The 16,391-nt window shown below is 46.5% G+C and overlaps 1 protein-coding gene across 1 annotated transcript in view; it reads right to left on the bottom strand.

Annotated features, from left to right (window-relative positions):
• VRK2 (VRK serine/threonine kinase 2) overlaps positions 1 to 16,391 on the bottom strand; it is a 72,191-nt gene that overhangs the window by 13,756 nt on the left and 42,044 nt on the right. Inside the window, exon 9 of the mRNA XM_083432683.1 lies at positions 14,672 to 14,792. Coding sequence (XP_083288809.1) covers positions 14,672 to 14,792 — 121 coding nt within the window. The remainder of the gene's footprint in view (positions 1 to 14,671; positions 14,793 to 16,391) is intronic.

The raw sequence follows: 16,391 nt of genomic DNA on the forward strand, positions 1-16,391 counted from the left end.
ATTTCTTAGGTTTGTATTGTCATTATTTAAACCTTTCTTTTTCTATTCCCTTTTAACAATACTTCTTGCGTTTCACAGTGCTTTTTTAAATCCCTCTAGCGTTATTTGGCCCTCACTTATACTCTCCAGATATTCCACAAATTTTCCCCAGACTTCTGTGAACTTTTGGTCTCTTAAGTATCTAATCTTCCCAGTCATTTTATCCAACTCAGCATAGTCTAGCAGCTTCCTTCTCCATTCTTCCATTGTCGGTATTTCCTGTTGCTTCCATTTCTGAGCCAGTAACATCCTTGCAGCTGTCACTGCATATTGAAAGAGTTTACTATCCTTTCTCTTTATCTCTTTTCCTAAAATACCTAACAGAAAGGCCTCTGGCTTCTTTATGAATGTATATTTTAATAGTCTACCCACTGCGTTAACCCCCTTTGCATCGTGTGACTATAAGCACCACTGTAGCCTGAGCAGAATTACGGCCAAGGAAATGTCTTCGCTTTCCAGAGCTCTTGCCAAATGTTTTACAGGGTAAATGTAAAGTATTGCACTTGGGCAAAAAAAATGAGAGGCACAAATACAAGATGGGTGACACCTGGCTTGAGAGCAGTACATGTGAAAAGGATCTAGGAGTCTTGGTTGACCACAAACTTGACATGAGCCGACAGTGTGACGCGGCAGCTAAAAAAGCCAATGCAATTCTGGGCTGCATCAATAGGAGTATAGCATCTAGATCAAGGGAAGTTATAGTGCCACTGTATTCTGCTCTGGTCAGACCTCATCTGGAGTACTGTGTCCAGTTCTGGGCACCACAGTTCAAGAAGGACACTGACAAACTGGAACGTGTCCAGAGGAGGGCAAAATGGTCAAAGGCCTGGAAACGATGCCTTATGAGGAACGGCTAAGGGAGCTGGGCATGTTTAGCCTGGAGAAGAGGAGGTTAAGGGGTGATATGATAGCCATGTTCAAATATATAAAAGGATGTCACATAAAGGAGGGAGAAAGGTTGTTTTCTGCTGCTCCAGAGAAGCGGACACGGAGCAATGGATTCAAACTACAAGAAAGAAGATTCCACCTAAACAGTAAGAGCTGTTTGACAGTGGAATTTGCTGTCAAGGAGCTCTGATGGTGTTTCCTGCTTGGCAGGGGGTTGGACTTGATGGCCCTTGTGGTCTCTTCCAACTCTATGATTCTATGATTCACAAACACACATCACTCCGAGATAAATTTGCTTTCTTTACTCCCAAGTCCACAGATTAATGGCCGTCTAAAGTTCAGCACGGTTCACCAGGCTGGTGCTTGTTGCTCAAAAGTAGATTCTGAATGCAAAATGGCAACAGATGGATAAGGTAATAATAATAATAATAATAATAATAATAATAATAGTTCTAAAGCAGCACCGAATTAAGCTGTCCTGGGCAGTGAGCGTGTGGACTTCTAAAGAGAGTTTGCATGCCTTTTTTGCAGTTAGCACCAAGAGTCAAGGAGGGTTTCAGCAAAAGTTGGTGCCCACATTTTGAACATACACAAGCACAAAAACACATCTCCAGGAGGGAGGAATTGACTGGAACTCACAGGTGTGTGTTTAAAGCATGCTTTCAGAGCTACCACTGCCCTTGAAACGATATAGGAAAAGTCCTCCCACCTTCCCTAATTGCTAAGGAATGTTTTAAACGCTGGATTTTATTTTTTTTATAATGTGTTTACTGCATCTTGTTTTTTATTTGTAACATTTCATTGCACTTGCTGCAATTTGATCTTTATCTGCAAAGCTTTATAATGCACATAAACCACTTAAGAGATTTTAAGCGGCATATAAATTGCCTAAATGAGTACATTAAATAATTACTTTCCCCATCCTATGTTCGTATGATGATTTTAGCTTCTTAAAAACAACAACTATATAGCCATTTTTTTGGAACTTTAATAAAAAAAAAGATTAAAAATAAAAGTTTAAAGAAAGAGATGGTGGACCAATAGCAGGTTCCATTTCTTGCTAGGAAGTCCAAGCAGCCTTCACTTTTTGGTAAGACATTCTATAGGGACTCAAAAACTCCTGCACAAGTTTACAGAAATGTCAATTCACCAGGGGTGCCAATGCTCCATCATGTATATTTTGTTGACATTGTGCGCGTGCGCGCGCACACACACACACACACACACACTGTTCCCAATATTGAAATTTCAGAATCCCTAAATCATCTTTCATTCCTTACCGGCCTTATCAGTCAGCCAGAGAGCAAAAAGGGGAATAGGGACATTTTAGCACTTGATATTGGTTCGTGCAAGGGACGTGGGTGGCGCTGTGGGTTAAACCACAGAGCCTAGGACTTGCCGATCAGAAGGTTGGCGGTTCGAATCCCCACGACGGGGTGAGCTCCCATTGCTCAGTCCCTGCTCCTGCCAACCTAGCAGTTCGAAAGCACGTCAAAAGTGCAAGTAGATAAATAGGTACCGCTCCGGCGGGAAGGTAAATGGCATTTCCATGTGCTGCTCTGGTTCACCAGAAGCGGCTTAGTCATGCTGGCCACATGACCCGGAAGCTGTAGGCTGGCTCCCTCGGCCAATAAAGTGAGATGAGCGCCGCAACCCTAGAGTCGGCCATGACTGGACCTAATGGTCAGGGGTCCCTTTACCTTTACGGATTCGTGCAGCAGACCACCCTGTCCTGACTTTCTACTCCCAGTGTATAGTCCGGATTCTGCACAGGGAGAAGAGGGAGCAACAGAAACGAGAGGCAAGAGCCTAGCCCTAGATTATCCCATCTGCTTGCCAAGAAGGCTATGACAGATTTCACACCTTATAGTGAGAGCAGATTTGAGTAAGCATGAAAACCAGATCAGGTTTGTTTGTTTGTTGATGGCTATGCCAGTTGAGGCAGACGGAATCTGTAGTCCAAAATATCCCCAGGGCACGAGGTTGGGGAAGGCTGTCCTAAAGTGTGATAAATACAAGAGTCTTATGCCTTTCCATATGTGGTGTGGATGATAGGAACATTGGTTGACCAAAATGCTTTGCAGTTGGCATCAGTCTGCCTTGGGAGACATTGGAACAGTGTGCCGTTGGGGGTAAAGTCAAGGTGTTGGATAGAGGCATGGGAAAGACTGTGGAAGACAGACATAAAATCTGCAGCATGTTATGATTTAAGAGAAAACTATAGGGGAATGTTATACAGATGGTATCAAGCACCAAGTAGATTGGCAAACATATGAATCAAAATTGAATTATGTGCTGGAAATGCAAAGAGAAAGAAGGTACCTTTTTCCATATGTAGTGGTCTTGCAATAAGGTTAAAGATTACTGGGAAATGATATATAATGAATTGAAAAAGAAGTTAGCATTTGTAAAGAAGAAAAAGAAGCTGAAGCTTTTGTCTTGGGAATTATGGGATCGGAGTTACCTAAACAAAATAATAATGATGATAATAATAATAATAATAATAATAATAATAATAATAATAATATTAATGGCCCAATACCCTTGTCCAGCACTACATCAATGGAGACATTGCTGGTGATGGTGGAACCCAGGCAGGCAAAATCGTCCCCCACCTTAAGTGTGTGGTCACTAATGCTGATACGTGGAGTGCAGGTGATGTTCTGACCCAGGAAGTAGGGTCTTTGTAAGGCTGAGACCAAACTCCATGCAGCCTTGGACAAAATGGTTGACGAGGCTCTGCAGAGCTTTTTCTTATCGCTGTACTGAACTGAAACCGAACATAAAAAAGATCTTTGCTGGATCAGAGCAAAGGACCTTCGACCATTCTGTTCTCACAGCAGCCAACGAGACACCTATGGAAAGTCTGGAAGCAGGACCTGAGCACAAAATATGTCTCCCAATTTCAAGCAAGAAGCATTTGGTGGAGGTAGAACACAACCACTGCAGCCAAAAGCCTTTGACAGCTTCATCCTCCAAGTTAGTGGACATTACTGTATTTTGTGGCAGTCAATTCCAATTTAACTATGTGCTGTGTGGAACAGAACTTCCTTTGTCCTGAATTTAGCGTAATCGGATGGCCCTGGGTTCTAGAAACATGAGGAGTGATGTGGACTAAGCAAGCCTGCATGGAGATTTCCCCAGATCTTTCTTTCCCAGTTTTTCTCCTGTTTCGTAAATTCATTCGTAACAACGAACGGAGGCCAATATCAAATACCGCATTAGACAAGCCTGGCAGTTTGCTTACTAAATGCAAGTAAAAGAAACATGGTAAATTAGATCACCCTCTAGGGCATCAGAAGATGTTCCGATGTAAACTTAAAAATCTCAGAGGCAAATTATGTTATTCAAATGGTCCTAATTTGCATAGGATGTGTTTTTCCCCCCCAGATTGTAAGAGTGGGAGAAATAAACCTCTATCTGTTTGCTCCGCACCATACTAAACGGGTTTGGAAGCACTGCTTTAGATTGGAAAAAATGATAACCAAATCCAGGATGCTTCATGAAAAGCAAGAACACATGCTCTCCTTTAAAGTTTAGCCCCTTGTCACAAAATACAAAGCTGTGCACATCGGCACCTAAAGAGCCACGACGATATTCAACTCAAGCAGCAACGTAGGAAGTGTGTTTCACTAGTGAGGTCAGCCAACGTACACGACACTCCCTCACACTGATGCTGCCCAGAGGGGGATTTCAGCTTAGTCCTGTTGACTGATGATCAGTGTTTGGCAAAACCGGGGGTTAAGAATGTGGTGCCCTCCAGTTCCCATCATCCTTGACTACTGGGCAAGCTGGTTGGGGCTGATGGGAGTTAGGAGCCAGTGTGGTGTAGTGGTTAAGAGAGGTGGACTCATAATCTGGTGAACCGGGTTCGCTTCCCCGCTCCTCCACATGCAGCTGCTGGGTGACCTTGGGCCAGTCACACTTCTCTGAAGTCTCTCAGCCCCACTCACCTCACAGAGTGTTTGTTGTGGGGGAGGAAGGGAAAGGAGAATGTTAGCCGATTTGAGACTCCTTAGAATCATAGAATCATAGAGTTGGAATAGACCACAAGGGCCATCGAGTCCAACCCTCTGCCAAGCAGGAAACACCATCAGAGGACTCCTGACATATGGTTGTCAAGCCTCTGCTTAAAGACCTCCAAAGAAGGAGACTCCACCACACTCCTTGGCAGCAAATTCCACTGTCAAACAGCTCTTACTGTCAGGAAGTTCTTCCTAATGTTTAGGTGGAATCTTCTTTCTTGTAGTTTGGATCCATTGCTCCGTGTCCGCTTCTCTCGAGCAGCAGAAAACAACCTTTCTCCCTCCTCTATGTGACATCCTTTTATATATTTGAACATGGCTATCATATCACCCCTTAACCTCCTCTTCTCCAGGCTAAACATGCCCAGCTCCCTTAGCCGTTCCTCATAAGGCATCGTTTCCAGGCCTTTGACCATTTTGGTTGCCCTCCTCTGGACACATTCCAGTTTGTCAGTGTCCTTCTTGAACTGTGGTGCCCAGAACTGGACACAGTACTCCAGGTGAGGTCTGACCAGAGCAGAATACAGTGGCACTATAACTTCCCTTGATCTAGATGCTATACTCCTATTGATGCAGCCCAGAATTGCATTGGCTTTTTTAGCTGCCGCGTCACTACACCTTCGGGTAGTGATAAAGCGGGATATCAAATCCAAACTCTTCTTCTTCTTAGGAGATCGGCAACGCCTGGAGGCAGGGCCGTCTTACCCATAGGCACTAGGGGTGTGGGGCACCTGGGCGTCGGACTCTCAGGGGCACCAAGCTGAGAGTCCAGGGCCTGAGAGTTGAGTCTGGGGAAGAGGCAGCCCATCGGTCAGAGTGCCGTGGCGGGCTCTTCTGCTGCGGCTGGCTCTGCGCCACGAGTTTGGGGGCAAGTGAGCTAGCGAGGCGCTGAGGCGGCCAGCCGCCTCTGCCCTCCTGCGCACCTGGGATTGGTGTAGGGCCATGGAGAGGCCCACACAGTACATTTCTGAGCACAACGCAAAGTGTTGGTGTTGACCTTTAAAGCCCTAAACGGCCTCGGCCCAGCATACCTGAAGGAGCGTCTCCACCCCCATCGTGCCTGGACGCTGAGGTCTAGTGCCGAGGGCCTTCTGGCAGTTCCCTCACTGCAAGGAGCTAAGCTACAGGGAACCAGGCAGAGGGCCTTCTCGGTAGTGGCACCTGCCCTGTGGAACGCCCTCCCATCAGATGTCAAAGAGATAAACAACTACCTGACATTTAGAAGACATCTGAAGGCAGCCCTGTTCAGGGAAGTTTTTAATGTGTGACATTTTTATGTATTTTTAATCTTTGTTGGAAGCCGCCCAGAGTGGCTGGGGAGGCCCAGCCAGATGGGCGGGGTACAAATGACAAATTATTATTATTATTATGCAGCTTACACCACGAGGCGCCCGGCTTTGCTCAGATGCTGACACTTTGGGCTGGTTTGTTGCGCTGGGCTCCTCTGCTGCTTGCGTTGGTTGCCCACCTCAGGAGCCCGACAACTCTGGGAAACCTTTCCTAAAAACTTTGGGGCATATGCTTAAGACACAGCATTTGCTACCCCTGCCTTTGACAGAGGATCTTCCCAGTCCGGTTACCTGAAATTCTATAATGACATCATTGCTCATGGGGATAGCTCAGTTGGTTAGAGCGTGGTGCTGATAACGCCAAGGTTGCAGGTTCGATCAGCTGCATATTTCCGCACTGCAGGGGGTTGGACTAGCTGATCCTGAGGGTCCCTTCCAACTCTATGATTCACTATTGATAAAATCTTGTGCTCTGCCACTGAGCTGCAACCCTTCCTTCAGCCACCCCATTCTTAAAAATTAAAAGAAGTGCAACACGCACACACAATAGTGTATATGGATTTAGTTTGGAGTCTTGGGGAGGGGGGGAAAGGAAGTATCATCCCTCTAAGGGGTTAATCCTTGGCTGGAGAATTAATAAAGAAGCTTGATGGATTACATTGATTGGTTGCTGAATGGCGCTAGGGGTGGTCTGTGAGGGACTCTAATGATCAGAAGTTCTAAAGGAGGGGGGGTGGGAAAGAATATATATATTAAACAATACTGTACAAAGTCAACATTTACAGATGCAATCTGTATTATCTGTAGCCTGCAGGCTCACCCCGCTCTCCCCCACCCCTCTCTCTGCAGAGAGCCAGTGCCAAACTGAATGCACAGATTGATTTCTGCAGATCAGCTATCCCCATTGTGTACCTCTGTTGTGACTTGCCCTACTTAAAAGTTTGCTGCCTCCAACACTCGCAGCACCTCCATCGCAGCGTTGCCGGTGTTCGAGCGACCGGCTACGCGGGGCCACAAGCAATTAGCTTCCTCAAGTCCCACCAGTAAGAGCAAAAGAGCGACAACAGGCAGTGCATTTAACCAGGGCTAATTACAGTACGCATGCTGGGTGGAGGGGGAAAAGGGCGAGGGGGAAAAGGGAAATGCTAAATGTTTGTGTGTGTTTTCCCCCCCTACATTCATGAAATGCTTTCCCAAAAGAGATGAGAGGGGAAAACACCCAATAAAATCTCCTTCCAATATCCAAAGCACTGTCACATGGAAGAAGGAACAAGCTTCTGCTCTGGAGGAACAAGCTCCTGCTCTGGAGGGTAGGACTCGAATCCATCTCTATAATTCTTACAGGGGGCAGGAGGAAGCAACAGCATTTAGAACAGGGGTCAGCAAACTCAAGTCACTGTGATGGAAGAGGCGACTTAAGTGGAACTGCCTGGCATTCCCTTGTCATTGAGCTTAGCAATGTAAGAGGCAGCCTTACCCAAATACTGCCTCCATCTAGGCAAAGAGAGCTATGCTTTATTTTATTATTTGGAAATCATGAACTGTGGCTAGGTAAAGGTAAAGGTAAAGGTACCCCTGCCCGTTCGGGCCAGTCTTGCCAGACTCTAGGGTTGTGCGCTCATCTCACTCTATAGGCCAGGAGCCAGTGCTGTCCGCAGACACTTCCGGGTCACGTGGCCAGCGTGACAAGCTGCATCTGGCGAACCAGAGCAGTGCACGGAAACGCCGTTTACCTTCCCGCTAGTAACCGGTCCCTATTTATCTACTTGCACCTGGAGGTGCTTTCGAACTGCTAGGTGGGCAGGAGCTGGGACCGAACGACGGGAGCTCACCCCGCCACGGGGATTCGAACCGCGACCTGATGATCGTCAAGTCCTAGGCGCTGAGGTTTTACCCACAGCGCCACCCGCGTCCAACTGCAATTCTGACACTGCTTAAATGCGGGTGGGGGGTGGCACACACTTTAGAGCAGGGCTCAGCAAACTTTTTCAGCAGGGGGCTGGTCCACTGTCCCTCAGACCTTGTGAGGGGCCAGACTATATTTTGAAAAAAATAATAATGAACGAATTCCGATGCCCCACAAACAACCCAGAGATGCATTTTAAATAAAAGCACACATTCTACTCATGTAAAAACACCAGGCAGGCCCCACAAATAACCCAGAGATCCATTTTAAATAAAAGGGCACATTCTGCTCATGTAAAAACACGCTGATTCCCAGACCGTCCGCGGGCCGGATTTAGAAGGCAATTGGGCCGAATCCGCCCCCCAGCCTTTAGTTTGCCTATCCATGATTTAGAACATTAAATGACTGCAGGAAAGTTACCAAACTAAGCATACATTTGTGTGGGTAGGCTGTGGCTCTCTGGACATTGTTGGGACTCCAACTCCCATGAGCCTCAGACAGCACAAGGGATGCTGGGAGCTGTAGTTCAGCAACACTCATGCTGGTAGCTTCGAGCACACTGTCCAACCATCTCGTCCTCTGTCGTCCCCTTCTCCTTGTGCCCTCCATCTTTCCCAACATCAGGGTCTTTTCCAGGGAGTCTTCTCTTCTCATGAGGTGGCCAAAGTATTGGAGCCTCAGCTTCAGGATCTGTCCTTCCAGTGAGCACTCACGGCTGATTTCCTTCAGAATGAATAGCTTTGATCTTCCTTAATTTCATGCAATTTAGCTGCTAGTCCTTGGTCCTGATCAAGCTGCAGAGATATTCATGGCCTTTATATCCAAGTTTGATCCCTGGGATCATCTGCAGGAGTGTCGCTGGCCGTTCCCCAGGTTGGCTTGGTTCCTTTGACAATAAGAAACTACCCCCCCCCCAGTTATTGACCCAGAATTATGGGATGCTCTGCCAACAGTGATTCAATAGCCACTTTCCGTCTCTGCTTTTAAACGCTTGCTGGAAACTTTTCTATTCTGTCAGGCTTCTGTGGGCAATTAGGAACACACCTTTCTGCAACAGTTAGCTGATTTCTAACTTTTTATATGGTTTTACTGTGCAGTTTTATGCATAATTTGTTGCAAACTGCTTGGAGATTTTTCTACGAACAGCAGTACGTATTTTTATAACTACCTAGCTATGCCCTTTGAGCCAATGGAACAAGTGAGCTACCTTTCTTCTGCTTTCCAGAGCGGCTGTTCAGCCACGACGACTTTTAACGTGATTTGCGTGGTGGTGGAGGGTAGATAATACTGTACAGTGGTGCCTCGCAAGACGAAATTAATTCGTTCTGCGAGTTTTTTCGTAGAGTGAGTTTTTTCGTCTTGCGAAGCACCACGGCGGGGAGGGGTGGGGAGAAGCAGGGCAGCTGCCACAGCCGGTCCTTGGACTCACCCGCGCCTTGTGGACACCGCGCGACGTGTCTGCTGGAGGGCGGCGGGGCTCAGGAGCGCGACTCCAGCTGCAACGCTGGCTGCTGGCGGCAACGGCTCTCAGAGGAGCGCGCGAGGGCGGTGGGCAGCGGCGCGAGGCAGCCGGAAGTTCGGAAGGTTGGCCGGAAGGTCGGAGGGAGCCGGAGGAGCCATCAGCAGGAAGGTGGGAGGGAGCGGGGAAGCGAGCGTGCGTGCGTGCAGTGACCGTCGCCATGACAGGAGAGGCAGGGCTGTTTCGTCTAGCGAAGCAAGCCCTTAGAAAAATCCGTCTTGCGAAGCACCTCAGAAAACGAAAAACCCTTTCGTCTAGCGGGTTTTTCGTCTTCCGAGGCATTCGTCTTGCGGGGTACCACTGTACTTTGTTCCAAAGTTTAGTTTACGGACAGATTTTAAACATTGCTTTTAGGCAACAAGATCTCCTTGATTCTTAGCCCTTAAAATGTCCTGGGTTGGTACATATACAGGATGAAATCATAGCCATATAAAAATATGAGAGACACGGAGAGAAAGAGGCAAATTTCACAGAGATTTCTCTTTGCTTTGCCCAGTTCCGCTTCCTTAAAGATCATACGCAGGGCTGTATGTAATTTCACGCTTAAAAATAAACCCGACTTTTGGCACCAAATTAGCCAAAAACCCCACACCAAAGAAAAAGAAAAAAAGGCAGAATTGAGCAGGCTGGATCAAATTTCATCAAATCAAGCTGGCATGCCACTGTGATACACTGCACAGCATGCTGGGACTAGGCAAACCTGGGTTCGAATCCTCATTCAGCTATGAACAGCTGGCTTAGATTAGACATAAACAGCCTGTTCATCTTTGCAGGGCTGTTGTGAAAGCAACATGCGACCCAGCCAGCCAGCCATGGCTGGAGAAAACAGTGGGGTTTATACAGTCATAGGTAAAGGTAAAGGGACCCCTGACCATTAGGTCCAGTCGTGGCCGACTCTGGGGTCGCTTCCCGCCAGAGTGGTACCTATTTATCTACTTGCACTTTGACGTGCTTTCGAACTGCTAGGTTGGCAGGAGCAGGGACAGAGCAACGGGAGCTCACCCCGTCGTGGGGATTCGAACCGCCAACCTTCTGATCGGCAAGTCCTAGGCTCTGTGGTTTAACCCACAGCGCCACCCGCGTCCTTGTCATACCTTGGGTTAACCCAGTCATGCCTTGGGTTAAAGACGCTTCGGGTTAAATCTTTTCTGGTTGCATCCCGTGGCGACCCGGAAGTACCGGAAAGGGTTTCTTCCGAGTTTCACCATTCATGCATGTGCAGACACTCAAAATGACGTCACGTGCATGTGCAGAAGCGGCGAATCGCGACCCACACACACGGAGATGCACAGACGTGGGTTGCATTCTGCTCAGGTTGCAAACGGGGCTCCGGAATGGATCCCTTTCACAACCAGAGGTACCACTGTACAGTGGTTCCTCGGGTTATTACATACGCTTCAGGTTACATACACTTCAGGTTACAGACTCCGCTAACCCAGAAAGAAGATGATGAAGAGTTTGGATTTGATATCCCGCCTTTCACTCCCTTTAAGGAGTCTCAAAGCGGCTAACATTCTCCTTTCCCTTCCTCCCCCACAACAAACACTCTGTGAGGTGAGTGGGGCTGAGAGACTTCAGAGAAGTGTGACTGGCCCAAGGTCACCCAGCAGCTGCATGTGGAGGAGTGGAGACGCGAACCCGGTTCCCCAGATTACGAGACTACCGCTCTTAACCACTACACCACCCTGGCTCCTGAAACAGTACCTCGGGTTAAGAACTTTGCTTCAGGATGAGAACAGAAATTTTGAGGAGGTGGAACAGTGGCAGCTAAAGTGGTACCTCAGTTTAAGAACGGTTTCAGGTTAAGAACGGACCTTCGGAACGAATTAAGTACTTAACCCGAGATACCACTGTATAGGCAATTTGTACACCTCGATCAAATTCGGTCTGAAAGAAAGACTCTCAGGAAGAATGATGTCAATTCAGCAAATGCCAAATGTGAGGGCAGATGTAGAAATCAACCATGGGCAGAGCCCAGCCTTGCACTGAATAATTCAATGGTGCTAGTTCTCCAGCTCTAACCTTGCACCAGATTTTTACATTTTTAAAAACAAGCATTTAAAAAGCATTTTTTAAAAAACAAGCTGTAAGAGACTGACAAATTTGTCAGTTTCAGTTCCTCGGGGTTTTTTTCCCAATTTTAAATTCAAGTTTCTGACATTTCTGAATTCTTATTATTATTAAAAATAGTCCTAACCAAAATTTGGCAGCATTTCTCCCAATATGCATTAAAAAAATCAAGACTTTTTACTGCTATTTTAACTTCATAATAGTTAAAATAGCAACCTGGTAAGAATTATGAAATAACATAAATAAATAAAAAGAGTAAGATAAACAGTACAACATATACACACACACCAGGGTGCAGAGTTAATACTTCATAAAACAAGGAACATTCCCAAGAGACTACAGTGATTTAGATGTTACAACAGAAACCAACCTGATAAAGAAAAATACAAAGCAAATGTTATGAATATCAAAAAAGGGTCATATTTCATTGGAACTTGCCATCCCCATGACTGGCCTGTCATGTAAGCTACCAAACAGAGGCAAAATCCATAGCTTTAGCTGCACCTCAAGATACTCTTAATTTATAAGTCAATCTTTCAGTAATGAGAATAAACATTAAATATTTGGTTCAATAAAGTAAAAAATAAATAAAAATAAAAGCTCCGAGAAATCCTTCCAGCCCTGTGATATGGTCAAGCGAGGAGCTACTAATAGCAACGATTATAAGTGGTTTACATAATTAAATCCATATTTGACTCATCAAAGTTGGGTTTTTAAAAAGCAATTTGGGGTTTAAAGGCACCAGTGCGCCTATTATTTCAGAAATTTCCTTCATGACGCCTTCCCAAAATTTGCACACAAGTTTGTAAGACCACCACATGTGCCCATAGGTTCCCCTTTCGTTCTGAACGCAATTTTGCCTAACGTACACATTTTTGCAAGGGCATTGCTGGAAATTAAGAACGTTAGCAACTAGTCCAGGATCCTGTTCTCACAGTGGCCAACCAGATTTTTTATTACGTATTTATACCCTGCCTTTTTCCCTGATGGGACTCAAAAGACGTCTCACAAATATAAACAAGGATCAGTAAAGACATAGAAAATAAGACCAATTGTTTTTTGAAAGCAATATTACAAGTAGGGAGGGGCACAGTTGCGTTCAGATCATGATAGCAGGATTCCCACTGAAATATCTGCTTGGCCACTTTGAGAAGAGGATGCTAGACTAGATGGGCCTGATCCAGAATGGGATGCCTGTGTTTCATGATTTGCATGTTGTTGCGGGAAGGGCATATCAGGGAGCTGCTGGAAATTGAACCTGCAACCTCAGGCATGCCGAGTTACGGATTCCTCCCCAATAATTGATAACAAATCACTGTCATCTGCCTGCTAGCCAGAGGAAGGCTCAGGACAGACTGGCCCATATCCGTGGAGCAACAGCTACAAGTGATTTGAGTCCTTTCTCTACGAAGACGACAAAGGGCTCATGCAATGGCAGCTCTGATCATAAACTCATTTAGACTGACAGCTGTCCAATGGAATAGACAATGCAAGAGAGGGGTGACTCTCCCCACCCTGCAATAAGGAATATACCTTAACCCCGACCCCACCCCCCGCAGCTGCTCCCCATTCCTAGAACTCTGTGGTTATGTAAAGAAAAGGCACTTTTCATATACTGAATCATACACTGGAAATTAAGAAGAAGAAGAAGAAGAGGAGGAGGAGGAGGAGGAGTTTGGATTTGCTATCCCGCCTTTCACTCCCTTTAAGGAGTCTCAAAGCAGCTAACATTCTCCTTTCCCTTCCTCCCCCACAACAAACACTCTGTGAGGTGAGTGGGGCTGAGAGACTTCAGAGAAGTGTGACTAGCCCAAGGTCACCCAGCAGCTGCATGTGGAGGAGCCGAGATGTGAACCCGATTCCCCAGATTACAAGACTACCGCTCTTAACCACTACACCATATACATATATATATATATACTACAAATATATAAAAGGATGTCACATAGAGGAGGGAGAAAGGTTGTTTTCTGCTGCTCCAGAGAAGCGGACACGGAGCAATGGATCCAAACTACAGGAAAGAAGATTCCACCTAAACATTAGGAAGAACTTCCTGACAGTAAGAGCTGTTCGACAGTGGAATTTGCTGCCAAGGAGTGTGGTGGAGTCTCCTTCTTTGGAGGTCTTTAAGCAGAGGCTTGACAACCATATGTCAGGAGTGCTCTGATGGTGTTTCCTGCTTGGCAGGGGGTTGGACTCGATGGCCCTTGTGGTCTCTTCCAACTCTATGATTCTATGATTCTACACCATACTGGCTCTCAAATTAAATGAGGTTGCAGTCCTAAGCATGGTTCCTTGAAAGTTAAATTAGTCAAAATCACATTAAGAGTTACTCCAGATAATGCATGTTTAGCAATGTGGGGAGGGTGCGTTTGTTAACATGAAGTGCACTAATATCTGTCTTCTGGAAATCTAGCAATGGGAGAGTGCTCACCCCGCTCTCCAGAAATGCACACCCACCCTTGTGGCCAGCACTGTTCTCTGGTTTCATGACCATTTGAGAGCTATTTTGCAGAATTGTAGAGTTGGAAAGGGACCGCAAGGGTCATCCAGTCCAACCCCCTGCAATGCCAGAATCTTTTTGCCCAATGTGGGTTTTGAACCCGCATGTCCTGAGATTAAGACTTGTGGAATTGTTGAAGGAAATACCTATCTCTTTCAGTTAGGAACACTGGAGCAGGTACCTCAATGTTGTCGGCACTGGATGGCAACAGCTCTCCTCCAGGGTTTCAGACAGAGGACGTTCCCTTACCTGGAGACGCCAGCGTTCGAACCCAGAACCTTCTGCACACAAAGCAAGCGCCCCTGCGATCCTTCCCTCCCCATTTTACAGATGTAACTGTTTCACCATCATAACCTGCCCTGAGCTTTGGAGGGAGGTGAGAATACCCCAAAATACGTATTAAATAAATCACGCTTCTGTTTTTGTTTTTACTTTGCTTTTGCATCCCGGACGGCATCGGGGTTCCTCAAATTCCGATCCCAGGGCAGATTCCCACACATCCACTGGAGCATGCAGAAGCCAAGAATTTCAAGGTCTCCTCGTCTGGATGGAGCTAAAAGGAGAGAGAAAGGGAGGGAGAGATGGAATGTAAAAGAGCACTTTTAAAAGGTGGGGAGAGACAGGGGGGTGATGTTTAGTTGGTCCCCCTTTTTTGTGAGGGAGGGAAAGGGAGAAATGGAAATGCCAGTAACTTGAATCTGCAGTTCAGTGCAGCAGAGCAACAGGCAGAATTGCGTTCTGTTTGTTCAGCTGCCCCACGAACTCCGAACGGCCCCAAATTTTGGCTGCGGCCCACAGACAGGCAAGGATTTGTTGCTGCTGAGAGAGGAGAGAGGGAGAGGGTCAGTTTCCTCACCTCTTCAGACTCCATCCTTCCCTTTAGCTTGGCCTGTCACATGAACTTGATCCCCGTGGCCTCTGACATGCTCCAGACAGCCCATAACCCAGCACCGACACTTTCTCCAAGAGCCAGGCAGTAAAACAAAGAAATAAATGTCTGCTGCTAAATTGCTAACACATGTTTCGGGAAGTCCATGGGGTCCACACTGGTCATGTGGAGACCCTTCGAGAGCAGACTAAACAGAGATGGCCTTCCCTGCTCCAGCGAGCAAGAGGCGTCTGCGGGTGGAAGGCAAGGCAACAGTGCGCTCTAGTGGGCAGACGAACTCCGGCAAGATGCGCAGGGAAGTTCCCTCGCATCGGCTGAAATCATAAAAGCCCACTTGGCTCTTCGAGCGAAACTGCTTGTCAAAATTCAAACTTGGCTTTCGTTTCCGAAGCCTCGGACGCAAATGGTTTGAAGGGGCACAGTCAACTGCGGCTGGCCTAAGCGGCACGTTGAATTAAACATATGCATGAAACGCACACAAACCCTCTCTCTTTTCTCCTAGCAACATTAAACCCAAAACACGTATTTGCAGGCAGATAGTTGAAAATCGCACGACAGAACGGTTATTCCCAAGGGCAGAGGTCATGTGCACGGAAGAAAAGAATCAGGCACACATTATAATCCGAGATCCCTGACATCCACGGCCGTTTTAAGCTTCATTCTCAAACAAAGATTGCGGGAGCAAAAGGAGAATTCTGCATATTTGAAGCTTGCTCTTGGATTTAGGGCACATTCAGGCATATTGTTTGTGGAACGTTCACCCAGGTCTGTCTTCAGGGAGAGTAGATGACGTTGGCTATTTTATGAAAATTCATCCCGATTTCTTCCAGGGGCGGTAAAGTGATTTTGCATCCAAGCAAGTTTTGCTTCTTGGTGCATTCACCCATCGCTTCTTGCAAATGGTCCAGTCTTTGGGGAGGGGAGAAGGAAGTTCGTTGTGAAAGACCTCTCAATGAACTACGATTGTGAAAGCTGAATTTGCGAGGATGCGGCTTAATCCCAGCTAAAAACAGCCAACAGTCTGGAAGCATCCATATAATAGAAAGAGGGAGGAGGGTTGAAGCTAGGGGAGAGAAAACCAGCCACAAATGCTTTGACAAAATCCGTTATTAAGAATTGTGCGTTTGCGCTGAATTTCAGTGCAAGTTTCAGTTTTGGTTATTTTGACGGTGCAATGTTTTCCCGACCTCTCTATTTGCATCCTGCTCTAAGAACAGGAGAGCACGTGTTTAGCGAGGGATGCAGGAAAGTACCAGAGACGGA

This window comes from Podarcis tiliguerta (genome assembly GCF_965153285.1).
Source record: "Podarcis tiliguerta genome assembly, chromosome: 3".
Lineage (NCBI taxonomy): Eukaryota > Metazoa > Chordata > Lepidosauria > Squamata > Lacertidae > Podarcis > Podarcis tiliguerta.